We start from the raw sequence: 21877 nt of genomic DNA on the forward strand, positions 1-21877 counted from the left end.
AATATAATAAAAATTCACATTAATACAATATTGTTATGTGAAATACATAAAGGCTGTAGAGAGACTTCCCTGCAGTCAAATAGTAGTTTCATCTAAAGGGAAAAATACTTCAGCTAAAGCATGGGAGGTTTTGGGGTTTTTTTTTTTTTCCAAATTAAAATGAAGTATTGTGTGACTATAATAAAATCAAATGAGAACTTACTCTTAAAAATTGTTTAAAGTTCTTATAAAGTATACTTTTGTGACTCAACAGTATACTACTATTTGAAAAGATGTAACAGTTAACCAACAATGCCCATCTGGGCAAAAAAAGCTTATTTAAATACCATGCACTTTGATGAATGACCTTTTAAATGGCCTTGCCCATTTTGTACTATTAGTTTTCAGTCATTTCAGGGTAATGCACTGAATCGGAAAACAACAGCCCACGGAAACCATGCCTTTAGATGTAAAGAATTCGTTCATTTAATGGCATTACCATTCCCTATGAAGTACATAAATTTTCTTTGTTTGAAAGACTGAACAAATACCTTTTTTTTTTTGGTTTGTTTTTTGTTTTAATGTCAAAAGAGGCACAGAATTAAGTTTGTTTTAAGAGCCTCTGGACCAAACATTTTAAGATGAGAACTCTTCCTTGACCAGAGACTAGATAATTCCATAATGACTTGGAGAAATGACATGATCTATAATCTTATTAGTTTATTTTTGAAGTGAAACTTAATTTAGTGAACAACCAAAATAAAATCATGGCTCATTTGAGAGGAATCTTTCATTTTCCTACAGCTTCTCAGCAAATACCAGGCAGATAGAGTTTAAAGCCTCTGCAGGAAATAGGCAAATACATTTCACAACGAGGGAGATTTAAGTAGCTTTGAAAATGGTTCAGTTAAAGCTCTTCAACTATAAATAAAATCACTGGAGGTCTATGTAAAACTTTAGCCTAATGTTGTTGTTAGTCTAAAGTAAATTCTAGTTAATAATTATTATCTTTCTGAAAATCAGGTTTAGTGATTAAAAAAAGACTAAGCCCACAATTCCACAACTTGACGAATGCTTATAATTTCCCCTTGCCTTACACTGATCATAATACCATTATATTTATTTTAATATTGTAATTTTATTTAAAGGGAAGATCAGTTAATGTAAATTGAAATTAGTACAAATATTCTACATCATTCCTTCAGCGAAACTAACAATTTCTTTTTGCTTTTTAAAACTATTTAAATTTTGAACTATATCCTACATGTTTACGTTTTAAATAATAATATTAAATAACAATAGTGAAAAAGAAATTTTTAAACTTGCTTTTCTATCAGTGAGTTTAACAGTCAAAGTATTTACATAATTTATTTCCCTCTCATTAGCCTCTGCATTCTTGGATTCGCCCGTCACCTTTTGAAATACGTGAGAACTTTAGAAAAAGAGCAGAGAAGGCCTGTGAAATCGATGGGGATCAGCTGACATGGATGCTAAGTGTAAGAGAACAGAATTTCATGGAATAATACCTGCCTTTAAGTTTTAATGAGTCATGAGCAAGGCTCAATTCTCTCTCCCAAGGTCAGAACAGCAAGTCTAATCAGTATGACGCAGCACAATTCTCACCAGATAACCAGGCTGCCCGCTGCAATGTCTCTACAAGTACTTTGCAAACTAAAGAAGCTTGGAGACATCATGTTGTCACTTCTTTTGGTCTTCCACATAAAGGTGATGACAATAATATCACTGTGATTTAAGCTTATCATGCTTAATTTTAAGGTTTGATCCACCACAGGTGAGCGTGAAGGCAGCTCAGTATTTCAGCTGGGGAACTTTTCTAACAGATATGGTGAGTTAATTCCAGTCAGTGGAATCTAACATGCATCCAATCAATTCTTGGTTCCTAAGGACTCTCAAATCAACACACTTCTTCATATTTTTTATTATTGCCACCTTAGTCTAAGGACTAATCATCTCCCACTTGAACCAATAATACCATTGAGTAATTGCATTCTCTACCTGTAGTCTATTTGCAATCTAATCTTTCATTCATAATGTTCCCAGATCAGTCTTGCTGACATGGCTCTTCGTAGTCATTACCCTCCTGAGCAAAAAATTTAAATGGCTTTTTAGTGCCTCTTAAATTTGCATGTATGTAGTTCAGGATATGATATGCATAAAGCCTTCTACAGACTCTTTCTGTGAAAAACTATATGGAAACTGAATCCTCAAACTGTAAAAAGATTTACTTTTATAAAAATATGTGATAAGATTTAATTCTTTAAATACTTAAAAATTCAGTTCTATTCAAATAATTTTTATATAATTTTTATGTTCATTAGTAGTTATTTTATTTTGCCTTTTGATTTTAAAATGTACTTTAGATATTTTACAAAAAAAATTTACAAAAATTTGAAAAAATTTACTTTTCAATTTTTTTCATTTACTTTTCATTTACATTTCAATAAATATATATTCAAATTTTCTATACTCTAATTCAATTATTTTAATCCTTTATATAATTATTAAAAGTAAAATGCAAATTATGTGAAAATCTTTATTATAGCAAGATAGTGATTTTGCTAAAATGGAGGTCAGAAAAATTTTATGAATAAACATATAATAATTTATGAATTACATGTGTTTTTATATTACACTTCCAAACATCCCAAGCCTTCCAGCAGAATATACAGACTCACAAAAATTAAATTCAGTCATCTTTGATATGTTTGCTGCTTTTAGCCACGTGTAGGTATATTTATCAAGTGAAGAGAAAGGAACACATTTAACAGTTTATAAACTTGATTTACAGCTATAAAATATTTGGATATGTGGTATGTGGACCTCCATGCCCTAAGCCCCTTAGAAAGAGACCTGCTGTGAGTAATGTGTAGTCACTGAGGCCAACTTTTAATATTTTTCTGTAGTTATTAAAAATATTCTATTACATTTCAGACATAAATGGTATACAGAATAATATAATGAACAGCTATATACTCACCAGCCTGCTTAAGATTTGAGACAGTATCAGTAATCTGGTGTCACTGTACACCCCTCTCCAACATTCACTCCCATCCCTTCCAAAGGTAAGCACTATCCTGAGGGTTTTTTTTCCATATATATATATATATATATATATATATATGTTTATTGGAGTATAATTGCTTTACAATGGTGTGTTAGTTTCTGCTGTATAACAAAGTTATTCACCATACGTATACATATATCCCCATATCCCCTCCCTCTTGCATCTATCTCTCACCCTCCTTATCCCACCCACCCCTCTAGGTGGATACAAAGCACGGAGCTGATCTCACTGTGCTATACGGCTGCTTCCCACTAGCTATCTATTTTATATTTGGTACTGTATATATGTCCATGTCACTCTCTCACTTCGTCCCAGTTTACCCTTCCCCCTCCTCGTGTCCTCAAGTCCATTCTCTACATCTGTGTCTTTATTCCTGTCTGGCCTCGAGGTTCTTCAGAACCATTTTTTTTTCTTTTTTTTAGATCCCATATATATGAGTTAGCATACGATATTTGTTTTTCTCTTTCTGACTTACTTCACTCTGTATGACAGTCTCTAGGTCCCTCCATCTCACTACAAATAACTCAATTTCATTTCTTTTTATGGCTGAGTAATATTCCATTGTATATATGTGCCACATCTTTTTTATCCATTCATCTGTCGATGGACACTTAGGTTGTTTCCATGTCCTGGCTATTATAAACAGAGCTGCAATGAATATTGTAGGAAATGACCCTTTTTGAATTATGGTTTTATTAGGGTATATGCCCATAGTGGTATTGCTGGGTCATATGGTAGCTCTATTTTTAGTTTTTTAAGGAACCTCCGTACTGTTCTCCTTAGTGGCTGTATCAATTTACATTCCCACCAACAGGGCAAGAGGGTTCCCTTTGCTCCACACCCTCGCCAGCATTTATTGTTTGTAGATTTCTTCATGATGGCCATTATGACTGGTGTGAAGTTATACCTCATTGTAATTTTGATATGCATTTCTCTAATGATTAGTGATGTTCAGCATCCTTTCATGTGTTTGTTGGCCATCTGTATATCTTCTTTGAAGAAATGTCTGTTTAGGTCTTTTGCCCATTTTTGGATTGGGTTGTTTGTTTTTATCATATCGAGCTGCATGAGCTGCTTGTATATTATGGAGATTAACTCTTTGTCAGTTGCTTTGTTTGCAAATATTTTCTACCATTCTGAGGGTTGTCTTTTCGTCTTGTTTATGATTTCCTTTGCTGTGCAATACCTTGTAAGTTTCATTAGGTCCCATTTGTTTATTTTTGTTTTTATTTCCATTTCTCTAGGAGGTGGGTCAAAAAGGATCTTGCTGTGATTAATGTCATAGAGTGTTCTGTCTATGTTTTCCTCTAAGAGTTTTATAGTGTCTGGCCTTATTTTAAGGTTTTTAATCTATTTTGTGTTTATTTTTATGTATGGTATTAGGAAGTGATCTAATTTTATTCTTTTACATGTAGCTGTCCAGTTTTCCCAGCACCACTTATTGAAGAGGCTGTCTTTTCTCCACTGTATATTCTTCCATCCTTTATCAAAGATAAGGGGACTGTATGTGTGTGGGTTTATCTCTGGGCTTTCCATCCTGTTCCATTGATCTATATTTCTGTTTCTGTGCCAGTACCATACTGTCTTGATTACTGTAGCTTTGCAGTATAGTCTGAAGTCAGAGAGCCTGATTCCTCCAGCTCCGTTTTTCTTTCCAAGATTGCTTTGGCTATTCAGGATCTTTTGTGTTTCCATATAAATTGTGAAGTTTTTTGTTCTAGCTCTGTGAAAAATGCCATCAGTAGTTTGATAGGGATTGCACTGAATGTGTAGATTGCTTTCGGTAGTACAGTCATTTTCACAATGTTGATTCTTCCAATCCAAGAACATGGTATATCTCACCGTCTGTTTGTATTACCTTTAATTTCTTTCATCAGTGTCTTATAGTTTTCTGCATACAGGTCTTTTGTCTCCTTAGGTAGGTTTATTCCTAGGTATTTTATTCTTTTTGTTGCAATGGTAAATGGGAGTGTTTCCTTAATTTCTCTTTCAGATTTTTCATCATTAGTGTATAGGAATGCAAGAGATTTCTGTGCATTAATTGTGTATCCTGCTACTTTACCAAATTCATTGATTAGTCCTAGTAGTTTTCTGGTAGCATCTTTAGGATTCTCTATGTATAGTATCATGTCATCTGCAAACAGTGACAGTTTTACTTCTTCTTTTCTGATTTGGATTCGTTTTATTCCTTTTTCTTCTTTGACTGTTATGGCTAAAACTTCCAAAACTATGTTGAATAACAGCAGTGAGAGTGGGCAACCTTGTCTTGTTCCTGATCTTAGTGGAAATGGTTTCACTTTTTCACCATTGAGAACAATGTTGTCTGTGGGTTTGTCATATATGGCCTTTATTATGTTGAGGTAAGTTCCCTCTATGCCTACTTTCTGGAGGGTTTTATCATAAATAGGTGTTGAATATTGTTGAAAGCTTTTTCTGCCTCTATTGAGATGATCATATGGTTTTTCTCCTTCAATTTTTTATTGTGTGTGGTTTATCACATTGATTTGCATATATTGAAGAATCCTTGCATTCCTGGGATAAATCCCACTTTATCATGGTGTATGATCCTTTCATTATGCTGCTGGATTCTGTTTGCTAGTATTTTGTTGAGGATTTTTGCATCTATGTTCATCAGTGATATTGGCCTGTAGATTTCTTTTTTTGTGACATCTTTGGTATTGGTATCAGGGTTATGGTGGCCTCACAGAATGAGTTTGGGAGTGTTCCTCCCTCTGCTATATTTTGGAAGAGTTTGAGAAGGATAGGTGTTAGCTCTTCTCTAAATGTTTGATAGAATTCACCTGTGAAGCCATCTGGTCCTGAGCTTTTGCTTGTTGGAAGATTTTTAATCACAGTTTCAGTTTCAGTGCTTGTGAGTGATCTGTTCATATTTTCTATTTCTTCCTGGTTCAGTCTTGGAAGGTTGTGCTTTTCTAAGAATTTGTCCATTTCTTCCAGGTTTTCCATTTTATTGGCATATAGTTGCTTGTAGTAATCTCTCATGATCCTTTGATTTCTGCTTGTCAGTTGTTACTTCTTTTTCATTTCTAATTCTGTTGATTTGAGTCTTCTCCCTTTTTTGCTTGATGACTCTGGCTAATGGTTTATCAATTTTGTTTATGTTCTCAAAGAACCAGCTTTCACTTTTATTGGTATTTTCTATCATTTCCTTCATTTCTTTTTCATTTATTTCTGATCTGATATTTATGTTTTATTTCCTTCTTCTAAGTTTGGGGTTCTTTTTAATTCTTTCTCTAATTGCTTTAGGTGTACAGTTAGGTTGTTTATTTGAGACTTTTCTTGTTTCTTGAGGTAGGACTGTATTCCTATCAACTTCCGTCTTAGAAATGCTTTTGCTGCAGGTTTTGGATCATCATGTTTTGGGTCGTCGTGTTTTCACTGTCATATTTTTCTAGGTATTTTTTCATTTCCACTTTGATTTCTTCCATGATCTCTTGGTTATTTAGTAGTTTATTGTTTAGCCCCCATGCGTTTGTATTTTTTTTTTTTTTTTTTTTGTGGTACGCGAGCCTCTCACTGTTGTGGCCTCTCCCGTTGCAGAGCACAGGTTCCGGACGCGCGGGCCCAGAGGCCATGGCTTACGGGCCCAGCCGCTCCGTGGCATGTGGGATCTTCCCGGACCGAGGCACGAACCCGTGTCCCCTGCATCGGCAGGCAGACTCTCAACCACTGCGCCACCAGGGAAGCCCGTGTTTGTATTTTTTACAGTTTTTTTTCCTGTAATTGATATCTAGCCTCATAACATTGTGGTCGGAAAAGATACTTGATAGCATTTCAATTTTCTTAAATTTACCAAGGCTTGATTTGTGACCCAAGATATGGTCTATCCTGGAGAATGTTCCATGAGCACTTGAGAAGAAAGTGTATTCTGTTGTTTTTGGATGGAATGTCATATAAATATCAATTAAGTCCATCTTGTTTAATGTGTCATTCAAAGCTTGTGTTTCCTTATTTATTTTCATTCTCGATGATCTGTCCACTGGTGAAAGTGGAGTGTTAAAATCCCCTACTATGATTGTGTTACTGTCGATTTCCCCTTTTATGGCTGTTAGCATTTGCCTTATGTATTGAGGTGCTCCTATGTTGGTGCATAAATATTTACAATTGTTATATCTTCTTCTTGTATTGATCCCTTGATCATTATGTAGTGTCCTTCTTTGTCCCTTGTAATAGTCTTTATTTTAAAGTCTATTTTGTCTTATATGAGAATTGCTACTCCAGCTTTCTTTTGATTTCCATTTGTATGGAATATCTTTTTCCATCCCCTCAGTTTCAGTCTGTATGTGTCCCTAGGTCTGAAGTGGGTCTCTTGTAGACAGCATATATATGGGTCTTGTTTTTGTATCCATTCAGCCAGTCTATGTCTTTTGGTTGGAGCATTTAATCCATTTACATTTAAGGTAATTATCAATATGTATGTTCCTATTACCATTTTCTTAATTCTTTTGGGTTTGTTATTATAGGTCTTTTCCTTCTCTTGCATTTCCTGCCTGGAGAAGTTCCTTAAGCATTTGTTGTAAAGCTGGTTTGGTGGTGCTGAATTCTCTTAGCTTTTGCTTGTCTGTAAAAGTTTTAATTTCTCCATCAAATCTGAATGAGATCCTTGCTGGGTAGAGTAATCTTAGTTGTAGGTTTTTCCCTTTCATCACTTTATATATGTCCTGCCACTCCCTTCTGGCTTGCAGAGTTTCTTCTGAAAGATCAGCTATTAACCTTATGGGGATTCCCTTGTATGTTATTTGTTGTTTTTCCCTTGCTGCTTTTAATATTTTTTCTTTGTATTTAATTTTTGATAGTTTGATTAGTACGTGTCGTGGTGTGTTTCTCCTTGGAATTATCCTGTGTGGGACTCTCTGCACTCCCTGGACTTGATTAACTACTTCCTTTCCCATATTAGGGAACTTTTCAACTATAATCTCTTCAAATATTTTCTCAATTCCTTTCTTTTTCTCTTCTTCTTCTGGGACCCCTATAGTTCGAATTTTGGTGCATTTAATGTTGTCCCAGACATCTCTGAGACTTTTCTCAATTCTCTTCATTCTTTTTTCTTTATTCTGCTCTGCAGTAGTTATTTCCACTATTTTATCTTCCAGGTCACTTATCTATTCTTCTGCCTCAATTATTCTGCTATCGTTTCCCTCTAGAGAATTTTAAATTTCATTTATTGTGTTGTTCATCATTGTTTGTTTGAACTTTACTTCTTATAGGTCCTTGTTAAACGTTTCTTCTATTTTCTCCATTCTATTTCCAAGATTTTGGATCATCTTTACTATCATTACTCTGAATTCTTTTTCAGGTAGACTGCCTATTTCCTTTTCATTTCTTTGGTCTGGTGGGTTTTTACCTTGCTCCTTCATCTGCTGCATATTTCTCTGTCTTCTCATTTTGCTTAATTTACTGTGTTTGGGGTGTCCTGTTCACAGGCTGCAGTTCTGCAGTTCCCGTTGTTTTTGGTGTGTGCCCCCCGTGGGTGAGGTTGGTTCAATGGGCTGTGTAGGCTTCCTAGTGGAGGGGACTGCTGCCTGTGTTCTGGTGGATGAGGCTGGATCTTGTCTTTCTGGTAGGAAGGACCACATCCAGTGCTGTGTTTTGGGGTGTCTGTGACATTATGAGTTTAGGCAGTCTCTCTGCTAATGGATGGGGTTGTGTTCCTGTGTTGCTAGTTGTTTGACATAGGTTGCCCATCACTGGAGCTTGCTGGTCACTGAGTGGAGCTGGGTCTTAGTATTGCGATGGAGATCTTTGGGAGTTGGTGGCCCAATGTCCTGAACTCTGCTCTCTCACCTCAGAGGCTCAGGGCTGACAACCAGCTGGAGCACCATGACCCTGTCAGCCACATGGCTTCAGTCACTGCTCTGCAGCTTCAACTTCAATAAGTAATTTCCAATATTTTCCTTCAAATTCATCTTCTATAACATAAGAGGTATTATCTTATCTTGAGGGTCTTTTTATTTTTTTCCAGAAATGAAGAGGACACTTTACAAACTTAATCAACCCAGAGCAACTCGCTGTTCCACACGCCAGCAGGCAAGGCCTCGAGTTGGAACTGGAAGCCACTACCAGCCCTATCCTGAGTTTTTTATTGCTATTTTAAATATCAAGTTCTTTAAAAGTGTGTTTTCTGTTTGTTGATGAGGTCTAGGCCTGTTTGATCACTGTATGTGATTGCTCTTATACTAATAAACTTGCGGAACTGTCTTAGTAATTCTGCAGATGCTTCTTACATTTTCTTTTTTTATTATTAATTAATTTATTTATTTTTGGCTGCTTTGTGTTTTGGTTGCTGCACGCGGGCTTTCTGTAGTTGCGGCAAGCGGGTGCTACTCTTCGTTGCAGTGTGCGGGCTTCTCATTGCAGTGGATTCTCTTGTTGTGGATCACAGGCTTTAGATGCACAGGCTTCAGTAGTTGTGGCAGGCAGGCTTAGTAGTTGTGCCTCATGGGTTATAGAGAGCAGGCTCAGTAGTTCTGACACACTGGCTTAGTTGCTGCACAGCATGTGGGATCTTCCCGGACCAAGGATCCAACCTGTTTCCCATGCATTGGCAGGCGGATTCTTAACCACTGCTCCACTAGGGAAGTCTGCTTCTTAGATTTTCTAATTAGACAATAACATACTTGACAAAAGAAAAAAAGAAACTCTGGAATTTTCCTTTCCTATTGCCACATCTCTTATTTCTTTCTTGCCTTAATGTGCACGGGCAATGACCTTTGGCACAATGTTGAACAGAAGTGGTAAGAGAACCTTCTTGTTTTGTCTGATTTAAAAGGGAAAGCTTCTAACATTTCTTTATTAAGTATGATAAGTGTTGTAGGCTGATGATATTGTTTTAAGAAGTGGAATGATGTGATCGGAATTCTTTTCAGAAAAATTCTTAGTGATAGGAGGATGAGTTGGAGCAGAAATACCTAGGATTTCTGCTCATCATTCATGTTACAGGAATCAATGTTTTTCAGTGAAAAAGCCATGGGGCCTGTGATGCCCTATCAACAGAACACACCACATGGTTCTAATTCTGACCACTGAAATAAAGAACTGCATTTTCACTTGCTTGATTCACCAAGTTAGAAAAATTTTAACATAACACAAACCCACATGGGTCTTCCAATGGATAATATCTAAAACTGTGGTTACTGTGATTCATTACAGGCTCCATTACACAGAAAAAAGTCATCCAAGTCACTGACAATCAAACTGATCTTTTAATTCTCTTGCAAGTTTTCTTTTTCAGGAAAACAAAACAAAACAAAACCAATAAGATGCTGACACAAAGCAAAGTCATTTTTTGGATTACCCAAAAAAGCTTTAGGAAAATTAAAAATTTCTAAAGAAAGTCATCTCCCAGAAGCTCAGTCGAAATACGAAGTCATTTCCATAGTTTTGTGCTTGCATATTATGAGGAGTAGAGCCCAATTACTCAGTAAATATTTCATAAGTAAATATCTATTTAAATGAGGAAATTCAATCTCATACCTTGAATCACTGTATATTCAATAGCTCATTTTTTCTCCTTGTATTGTCTAGGCTAGGCAGTGGAAGATTTTCCTTCTCTTTTGGGCTTCTTATATCTTCCATTTTATTTTTCTATGTAGACATGTGATGTAGACACTGATTATGTCTTGTAAATAATACAATAAGGATTTCAATCCCACTTAAAAAAATTTGAGAACTTATAAAATTGCTAAATTAATAATACTGAATATATTTCACTAAATCTTGTTTCCTGACCCACTGTCAGTAAATATAACATTTCTGGTGTAATGGACATGCTTAGTTCTAAACTAAATGGCCCAAAGGAACAGTATCTGCCATAGCAATGAAGTCTAATGACAATTCTGCTGACATCTCTCCTATCTGAAAATGAAATCATGTGGAAAATGATTTCTACACTAGCAGAATAATTAAGACAGAAACAAAATTTGATTTGGTAGAAATGGAAGCTTAGTTTGTCTCTCTGTTCTCTAGTTGATATTATGTTTCCATGCTCTTTTTAAAAAATCTTATATAGTTTTTGATGTTCTAACTGTATTGTAATTAGAGCCAACCAATAGCGATGCTAAACCTTAGGTACTTTTGTGGTTTCTTGTTTCCTTTTCTTTTTTTCCTTTTCTTTGCTTTGAATATTGCTCCAGAGGTTGGGCTCTTTTCTGAGACTTAACTATCTTTGGATATACAGATATTTTAATTATTATGGCATTTCTTTCCATTGCCTTTGGCCTTTTTATGAAATGCATGCCTTTTTCTACACCAACCAAATAAGAATTATACCTGAGTAAAACATGTGGGGTTGCTAGGTTCTGGCGCTGTTTAAAGGAATTGTGAAAAACAATTGAAGGAAAACCCCAAGGTAAGGTTTTATGATTTTAGGAACCAAGGGACTTCTGTCACAAATATTTTTCTATAAATAGAGCTTGCTTTAGTTCCTAACAAAATTTTTAATGAACAAAAGCATGTACCACAAGGAAACAAGAAAATACAATCAATTAAAGTCCAAGTAACATGTTTTAGAGAAAGTGTGAACAGAACACTTTCCTTGGATCCTGTCAACATAGTCTAATGACCTTTTTCTTTATTTGAAAATGGCTAATTTTAAGTAAAAGTTATTCTAGCTGCTGAAGAGAATTTACACAAGGAAAATACTACAGTTCAACAATACATAAAATGAAATGTCAATTCATTCTCATATGTCCACAAAATTATTCTGCACTGTATAAACAGAGTGTTTTCAATGCAGCTGAAACATATTAACCACTCCAGGCATAAACCACTTCATTCACAAAACATGCAGAATCCAGAGTGTTTTATGCAATACAAGATTGCACCAAATATTTATTATTTTCACAATTTCAGAACACTGTTCTACCAAATCCTCCCAGAAGATTTCATAGGTTTTTCTTATGAGATTTCAGTACACAAATGTCTATTCCTCTAAGAGGCTCTGACTTACACCTCTACTTAAGACTGCTGTGTTGGTTCTGCCCTATTATTTGTCTGCCTCCTTGCAGGTAGGCCTTATATACCTCAGTCACTGTTGTATCTATTGACCATCTTATGATCTTCCTAGGCATCAGGGCATCTCTTGATGACAGTGGCCAAAGGACTGGGAATACTCACAGGCTTAGTGCACTCCTTATTATCCACAACTTGAATCTCTGTCTTTATACTCTCTGAAGCTTTTAAACATCTCCCCAAATTCCATTCCAACTCAACCCTTTGTCAGTTGGTCTCAAAAATGTCATAATTTCGCTTCCCGTTCTCTTCCGTTCAGACTCCTTCTGTCTCCAAGAATCTTGTTTTGCTACCCTAGTTAATCTCATAGTGTATTTCTTTTTTACCAAAAATGTATAACATAGGGAGAAAATTCAAAACAGGCATGACTAATAAACCTCTTTGAAAGTTCACTTCCCACACATTACCTAATCTAGCACCATCTTTGTAGTTAACACAATCCTCATCTCTCCTGATCCACTCCGCCCATTGGAATCCCGGCCAAAATCAATTTGGATAATTGGTAGATGCTCAAAATGTGTCCTGAAGACATAAATGAAAGGCCTGCATGATATGAACTCATAAAGCTTACTTCTGCTCTCCTTGACTTTTTCAGTACTTTTTTAAAAAGTAAAAAATGTTTTGAACCTCACTAAGTTCAAAAGGAATTCTATGGAATTTTAATCTTAATTTCAATGCTTTCTTATAGATTATCATTTTCAGATCATTAGCTCATTTAATTAACAAACAATATTTCTAATACTCATTTATTTGAAAACTATCATCTATTAGGCATATTTCCTTCAAGAAAACATTCTAGGGGTCTAGTATTTTATTTAATTAGGCATCTATGAAGTAAGAGATTAGGTTAGCTCTTTTCCAAATGATTTGGAACTAAAAAGAATTCATATTTAGTACAACTCCCAGTTTCCACTCTCAGATAGAGGCAGTATATCATGCATAGTTTCTGCACCAAATTGTTCAGTCCTGCTTCATGGTTCCTACACACAAATTGTTAACAAGGTGATACTAAGACCACAAACCTAAAAATCAAAATACTTTTATACAGTGTGGAAAGGTTATCTTCACCCTGAAATGTTGAAGCCAAAAGATTTTTTTTCCTTAATATACTTTGCTCAGTAAAGTTAAAATAAATTATTTATTTTAGATACTAAAAACCTAGAATTTCTATTATGACATACATCAAATCATTATACAGCAAGCAGTGAACATATTTCAGTGGTTTGTGACTTAAAACTAAATTAAAAGAATAGAAAAAAATTCAAAGATAGGAAATGTACAAGATAAATGGAAGCCATGGAAAAGGTCCATCTGTGTTTTCACCAAAAGGAATGGACATCTATGAGATCATTTCCAATATAAGTAATTAAATAAATATTTATAATAAATGGATTAAAGAACTGCTGCCTGCACTTTTAATTTATGAAGAGTCTGCTAATCTGAAATATTTAAGAATCACTATTTGAAAATTCATAGCTATAGAAGATGGTGGAGTAGAAGGACATGAGCTCACTTCCTCTTGCAAGAACACCAGAATCACAACTAACTGCTGAACAATCATCAACAGGAAGACACTGGAACTCACCAAAAAACAGACCACACATCAAAAGACAAAGGAGAAGCCACAATGGGATGGTAGGAGGGGCAAAATCACAATAAAATCAAATCCTATAACTGCTGGGTGACTGACGCACAAACTAGAGAACAAATATACCACAGAACTCCACCCAGTGGAGTGAAGGTTCTGAGCCCCAAGTCAGACTTACCAACCTGGGGGTCTGGCAATGGGAGGAGGAATTCCCAGAAAATCAGACTTTGAAGGCTAGTGGAATTTGATTGCAGGCCTTTGACAGGACTGGGGGAAACAGAGACTCCAATCTTGGAGGGCACACACAAAGTAGTGTGTGCATCAGGACGCAGGGGAAGGAGCAGTGACCTCATAGGAGACTGAACCAGACCTAACTGCTAGTGTTGGAGGGTCTCCTGCAGACGTGGGGTGTGCCTGTGGCTCACCACAGGGACAAGGACACTGAGCAAAAGTTGTGGGAAGGACTCCTTGGTATGAGCCTTCCCAGAATCCACCATCAGCACCAAAAAAGAGCTGTAGCCTCCAGTGGTGGGTCACCTCATGCCAAAACAACACAGAGGGAACTCAGTCCCACCCATCAGCAGACAAAAGGATTAAAGTTTTACTGACCTTTACCCACCAGAGCAACATCCAGCTCTACCCACCACCAGTCCCTCCCATCAGGAAGCTTGCACAAGCCTCTTAGATAGCCTCATCCACCAAAGGGCAGACAGCAGAAGCAAGAAGAACTACAATTCTGCAGCCTGTGGAACAAAAAACACATTCACAGAAAGACAGACAAAATGAAAAGGCAGAGGACTATGTACCAGATGAAGGAACATGATAAAACCCCAGAAAAACAACGAAATGAAGTGGAGAAAGGCAACCTTCCAGAAAAAGAATTCAGAATAATGATAATGAAGATGATCCAGGACCTAAGAAAAACAATGGAGGCAAAGATCAAGAAGATTCAAGAAATATTTAACAGAGACAAAGAAGAATTAAAGAACAAACAAACAGAGATGAACAAACAATAACTGAAATGATAAATACACTAGAAGAAATCAACAGCAGAATAACTGAGGCAGAAGAATGGATAAGTGACCTGGAAGACAGAATGGTGGAATTCACTGCCACAGAACAATAAAGAAAAAAGAATGAAAAGAAATGAAGACAGTCTAAGAGACCTCTGGGACAACATTAAACAAAACAACATTCACATTATAGGGGTCTCAAAAGGAGAAGAGAGAGAGAAAGGACCCGAGAAAATATTTGAAGAGACTATAGTTGAAAACTTCCCTAACATGGGAAAGGAAATAGCCACCCAAGGCCAGGAAGCACAAAGAGTCCCAGGCAGGATAAAGCTAAGGAGAAAGTTGCCAAGACACATAGTAATCAAACTGAAAAAAATTAAAGACAAAAATTATGGAAAGCAACAAGGGAAAAATGACAAATAACATACAAAGGAACTCTCATAAGGTTAACAGCTGATTCCTCAGAAGAAACTCTACAAGCCAGAAGGGAGTGGCAGGACATATTTAAAGTGAGGAAAGGGAAGAAGCTAGAACCAAGATTACTCTACGCGGCAAGGATCCCATTCAGATTCGACAGAGAAATCAAAAGCTTTACAGACAAGCAAAAGCTAAGAGAATTCAGCACCACCAAACCAGCTCTACAGCAAATGCTAAAGGAACTTCTCTAAGTGGGAAACACAAGAGAAGAAAAGGACCTACAAAAACAAACCCATAACAATGAAGAAAATGGTAATAGGAATATACATATCAATAATTACCTTAAATGTAAATGGGTTAAATGCTCCAACCAAAAGACACAGGGTTGCTGAACGGATACAAAAACAAGACCCATATATATGCTGTCTACAAGAGACCCACTTCAGACCTAGGGACACCTACAGACTGAAAGTGAGGGGTAGGAAAAAGATATTCCATGCAAATGTAAATCAAAAGAAAGCTGGAGTAGCAATACTCATATCAGATAAAATGGACTTTAAAATAAAGAATGTTATAAGACACAAGGAAGGGCACTACATAATGATGAAGGGATCAATCCAAGGAGAAGATATAACAATTATAAATATATATGCACCGAACATAGGAGCACATCAATACATAAGGCAAATTCTAACAGCTATAAAAGAGGAAATCAGTGGTAACACAATAACAGTGGGGGACTCTAACACCTCACTTACACCAATGGGCAATCATCCAGAGAGAAAATTAGTCAGGAAATACAAGCTTTAAATGACACAACAGACCACATAGATTTAATTGATATTTATAGGATATTGCATCCAAAAACAGCAGATTACACTTTCTTCTCAAGTGCACATGGAACATTTTCTAGGATAGATCATATCTTGGGTCACAAATCAAGCTCTGGTAAATTTAAGAAAACTGAAATCATATCAGGCATCTTATCCAACCACAACACTATGAGATTAGAAATATATTACAGGGGAAAGAAATGTAAAAAACACAAACACATGGAGGATAAACAACGTGTTACTAAATAACCAGGGGATCACTGAAGAAATCAAAGAGGATATCAAAAATTACCTAGAGACAAATGACAACAAAAACGCGATGATCCAAAACCTATAGGATGCAGCCAAAGCAGTTCTAAGACAGAAGTTTATAGCAATACAATCCTACCTCAAGAAACAAGAAAAATCTCAAATAAACAAACTAACTTTATACCTAAAGGAACTAGAGAAAGAATAACAAACAAAACCCAAAGTTAGTAGAAGGAAGGAAATCATAAAGATCAGAGCAGAAATAAATGAAATAGAAACAAAGAAAACAATAGCAAAGATCAAAACAACTAAAAGCTGGTTCTTTGAGAAAATAAATAAAATTGCTAAACCTTTAGCCAGACTCATCAAGAAGAAGAGGGAGAGGACTCAAATCAATAAAGTTAGAAATGAAAAAGGAGAGTTACAATGGACACTGCAGAAATACAAAGCATCCTAAGAGACTACTACAAGCAACTCTATGCCAATAAAATGAACAACCTGGAAGAAATGGACAAATTCTTAAAAAGGTATAAACTTGGAAGACTGAATCAGGAAGATACAAAATATGAACAGACCAATCACCAGTAAAGAAATTGAAACCGTGCTAAAATCTTTCAACAAACAAAAGTCCAGGACCAGATGGCTTCACAGGTGAATTCTATCATTTAGAGAAGAGCTAACACCCATCCTTCTCAAGCTCTTCCAAAAAACTGCAGACAAAGGAACACTCCCAAACTCAATCTACAAGGCCAGCATCACCCTGATACCAAAACCAGACAAAGATAATATAAAAAGAGAAAATTGTAGATCAATAGCAGTGATGAATATAGATGCAAAAATCCACAACAAAATACTAGCAAACAGAATCCAACAGCACATTAAAAGGATTATACACCATGATCAAGTGGGATTTATCCCATGGATGCAAGGATTCTTCAATAGACACAAATCAATCAATGTGATACACCATATTAACAAATTGAAGGAAAAAACCATATGATCATCTCAATAGATGCAGAAGAAGCTGCTGACAAAATTCAACACCCATTTATGATAAAAACTCTCCAGAAAGTAGGCATAGAGGGAACCTACCTCAACATAATAAAGGCCACATACAACAAACCCACAGCAAACATCATTCTCAATGGTCAAAAACTGAAAGTATTTCCTCTAAGGTCAGGAAGCTAGACAAGGATGTACACTCTCGCCACTATTATTCAACACAGTTTTAGAAGTCGTAGCCATGGCAATCAGAGAAGAAAAAGAAATAAAATGAATACAAATTGGAAAAGAAGTAGAACTGTCACTGTTTGCAGATGACATGATACTATACATGGATAATCCTAAAGATGCAACCATAAAATTACTAGACCTAATCAATGAATCTGGTAAAGTTGCAGGATACAAAATTAATGCACAGAAATCTCTTGCATTCCTATATTCTAACAACAAAAGATCAGAAAGAGAAATTAAGGAAACAATCCCATTCACTATTACAACAAAAAGAATAAAATACCGAGGAATAAACCTACCTAAGGAAGTCAAAGACCTGTATACAGAAAACTATAAGACACTGATGAAAGAACTCAAAGATGACACAAACAGATGGAGAGATATACCCTGTTCTTGGATTGGAAGAATCAATATTGTGAAAATGACTATACTACCCAAAGCAATCTATAGATTCAATGCAATCCCTATCAAATTACCACTGGCAGTTTTTACAGAACTAGAACAAAAGTCTTAAATTTTGAATGGAGATACAAAAGACCCCGAATAGCCAAAGCAGTCTTGAGGGAAAAAAACGGAGCTGGAGGAATGAGACTCCCTGACTTCAGACTATACTACAAAGCTACAGTAATCAAGGCAATATGGTACTGGCACAAAACCAGAAATATGTATCAATGGAACAGGATAGAAAGCCCAGAGATAAACCCATGCACCTATGGTCAACTAATCTATGACAAAGGAGGCAAGGATATACAATGGAGAAAAGACAGTCTCTTCAATAAGTGGTGCTGGGAAAACTGGACAGCTACATGTAAAAGAATGAAATTAAAACACTCCCTAATACCATACACAAAAATAAACTCAAAATGGATTAAACACCTAAATGTAAGAGCAGACACTATAAAACTCTTAGAGGAAAAGATAGGAAGAACACTCTTTGACATAAATCACAGCAAGATCTTTTTTGACCCATTTCTAGATGGAAATAAAAACCAAAAAGAAACAAATGGGATCTAATGAAACGTAAAAGCTTTTGCACAGCAAAAGAAACTATAAACAAGATGAAAAGACAACACTCAGAATGGGAGAAAATATTTGTAAACAAATCAATGGACAAAGGGTTAATCTCCAAAATATATAAACAGCTCATGCAGCACAATATTAAAAAAACAAACAACCCAATCCAAAAATGGGCAGAAGACCTAAATAAATATCTCTCCAAAGAACACAGACAGATGGCCAAGAGGCATATGAAAAGCTGCTCAACATCCCTAATTACTAGAGAAATGCAAATCAAAACTACAATGAGGTATCACCTCACAGCAGTTAGTATGGGCATCATCAGAAAATCTACAAACAACAAATGCTGGAGAGGGTGTGGAGAAAAGGAAACCCTCTTGCACTGTTGGTGGGAATGTAAATTGATACAGCCACTATGGAGAACAGTATGGAGGTTCCTTAAAAACCTAAAAATAGAATTACCATATGACCCAGCAATTCTACTACTGGGCATATGCCCAGAGAAAACCATAATTCAAAAAGACACATGCACCCTAATGTTCTTTGCAGCACTATTTACAATAGCCAGGTCATGGAAACAACCTAAATGCCCACTGAAAGATGAATGGATACAGAAGATGTGGTACATATATACAATGGAATATTACTCAGCCATAAAGAGGAATGAAATTGGGTCATTTGTAGAGAGGTATATGAGCCTAGAGACTGTCATACAGAGTGAAGTAAGTCAGAAAGAGAAAAACAAATATCATATATTAATGCATATATGTGGAATCTAGAAAAATCGTACAGATGAACCTGTTTGTAAGGCAGCAATAGAGACACTGATATAGAGAACAAACATATGGACACCAAGGGGGTGACAGTGTGGGGCGGTGGTGGGATGAATTGGGAGATTGGGATTGACATGTATACACTGATGTGTATAAAATAGATAACTAATAAGAACCTGCTGTATAAAAAAATAAAATTCATTAAAAAAAGAAAGAAAATTCACTGCTATGTTCACATACATAGAAATATAAAATTTGACTTTTATGTGATTTCCTTTTATAGCAAGCAGAAAATTCATCAATATTCATTGTAATCAGTTACTTTTGGGTGCTGGCAAAGAACATGGCCACAATAGAAATGTATTAATGTCATCTACGTGGAAGTAGGGATGGTAAAGGGAAAGACTAATGTCTTTCATAGAGCAAAGGAATTACTAACAGAAGTTCCTTCTGAATTTTCTAAGCGATCATCAGATATCTTTAATACACAATCCAGTGACATCAAGTAGTAATATGCACTGAAAAACACTTCTAGACAACAATCTTAAAGGATACTAACAAAATATATTTCTCAAACTAGAAATCTGAGCTAAAGTCATACGTTAGTGAATCCATATTATGATGCGATAGGACATTTTCTATCATTGTGCAATGATGATATATTCAAGGTTTGGCACAGAGATCTTCCATGGAGACAAATTCATAAACTTAGAAGTCATTTACTTTACTCACCTTTAATCTTATTTTTTTGACCAATTTGTTTTCTTCTGATTATAAGGTAATAAAAATTTGTTGCAGACCTTTAAGAATATAGCGAAGTACAAAGGTATAAAAAAGAATTGACCATAATCATAACAACTGGCACAATTAACATAATACTGTGTATTCTCTTCTTTATTTTCATGTATTCACCTAAAACAATATCATGAACATGATGTTATTAAAATTCTTCACAAATATAGATTTTTAACAACTGCATAATAGTTCATCCTCTGGAGGAAACATACTTTAATTGTAGTCCTATTTTAGGTTGCTGAGGATGTTCATTAAAACTTTTCTAGTGCTTCCTTGGTGGCGCAGCGGTGAGAGTCTGCCTGTCAATGCAGGGGACACGGGTTCGTGGCCCGGTCAGGGAAGATCCCACATGCCGCGGAGTGGCTAGGCCCATGAGCCATGGCTGATGGGCCTGCGTGTCCGGAGCCTGTGCTCCGCAAGGGGAGAGGCCACAACAGTGAGAGGCCCGCGTACCGCAAAAAAAACCAAACTTTTCTATATACGTAATCAAAAGATTTTATATATATATATATATTTAAATATATTATTAAATTTTTAGTAAACATCCTCAGCAATGTAAAATAGGAGTACCTTAAATAAATTATATATTTATATATGTGTGTGTGTGTGTATATATATATATATATATATATATAATATATGCTCATTTTACTAAATAATCATTTAAGATGAATTCAGAGGAGAGGAAATTCATCCTTTTATACATGAGGAAATGTAGACCCATACAGTTACGTGACTGATGAGGTCCAAAACTAAGGTTATCTAATTTCCTGTTTTACTCTATCCACGTTCATAAAGGAGTCTACTAGTTTATTTCCATAATGTCATCCTCTACAAGTTAAAAGCACAGATGTTGGATCTCATTCTGTTGTGATGCATTCTATTACTATAACTTAACATTGGTATCTTTAAATTCATAATCCATTATTCATCTTTCACTCATAAAACTATTTAATTCCCTCTCCAGCCTACATATAGTGGCAATAAACCAAATCAGAAAAGCAAATTCAAATATTAAGAAATACATAGGAAATATTAAAACAAACTAGGAAAAAAAAAGTAAGACATTCTTTTCTCATTTTTCACTAGATTACAAGTAAAAATCTATTCAAATATGGAAAAAGCTCCATTGTGATTACCCATAGGCAACAATTTAAAATAAACTGAGGAGATGCTATGATACAGTATAATTATAATTCAAAGAGTTAAAGCATATTAAACAGATTTGGATACAATTCTGAAGTTATTTGGGAGAGATATGAAGGGCTGATTTTTAGATAGGATGTTTACTTTCTGGAAAAGTGCATTCCCTGCTTCCAAGGGGAGAAGTGAATCAACAATCCAGAAAGCCTGAAACTGAACTGACCTTCCACAGACAATCTCCAAATATATTGATGGATAAGCCAAAGAATCCAACTGAGAATTATTGGAAAAATGTAACAACTTTCAAGTGTATATGCAGTGTAAGATTCAAGATTATTCTGGTTTTTTTAGAATTGTAAAACTTGAGTTTTTATTTCTGGGAATTATAAAAATATTAAAATAATTTAATTATTCAGATAACCATTAATTAATAAAAAATAAGAAATCTCTATACTCAAACATCACAACTTAGCTTTAAATAAAAATTGTAGGTCTTTAATTCAATTTTTTCCCCTCTGTCCTTTTAAAACTTATTTGGGAGCATCATTATTAATTATTTTTCCTAGTCATAAATGTTATTGGAACATAAAACATGAGAGCTCACTGTAAGGGTAAAAATATATGTACTAAAACTCATCAAATACAGTAGGTTAGTATATGATGTGACAAATGTTTTCCTTCATCCTAGTACAGGTTCTTCATCTAATTTTGACAAGTAAAAA

The 21877-nt window shown here is 35.4% G+C and overlaps 1 protein-coding gene across 3 annotated transcripts in view; it reads right to left on the reverse strand.

Annotated features, from left to right (window-relative positions):
* Nucleotides 1-21877, reverse strand: part of IMMP2L (inner mitochondrial membrane peptidase subunit 2) — a 904501-nt gene that overhangs the window by 174817 nt on the left and 707807 nt on the right. The window contains exon 7 of one of the 3 annotated variants that reach the window (XM_067746753.1): nt 19936-20129. The exons of the other annotated variants lie outside the window; for them this stretch is intronic. Coding sequence (XP_067602854.1) covers nt 20118-20129 — 12 coding nt within the window. The 3' untranslated portion in view covers nt 19936-20117. Of the gene's footprint in view, nt 1-19935; nt 20130-21877 lie in introns of those variants that run through there. 3 annotated transcript variants of the gene reach the window in all.

Source organism: Pseudorca crassidens, chromosome 8, assembly GCF_039906515.1.
Source record: "Pseudorca crassidens isolate mPseCra1 chromosome 8, mPseCra1.hap1, whole genome shotgun sequence".
Taxonomy (NCBI): Eukaryota; Metazoa; Chordata; class Mammalia; order Artiodactyla; family Delphinidae; genus Pseudorca; species Pseudorca crassidens.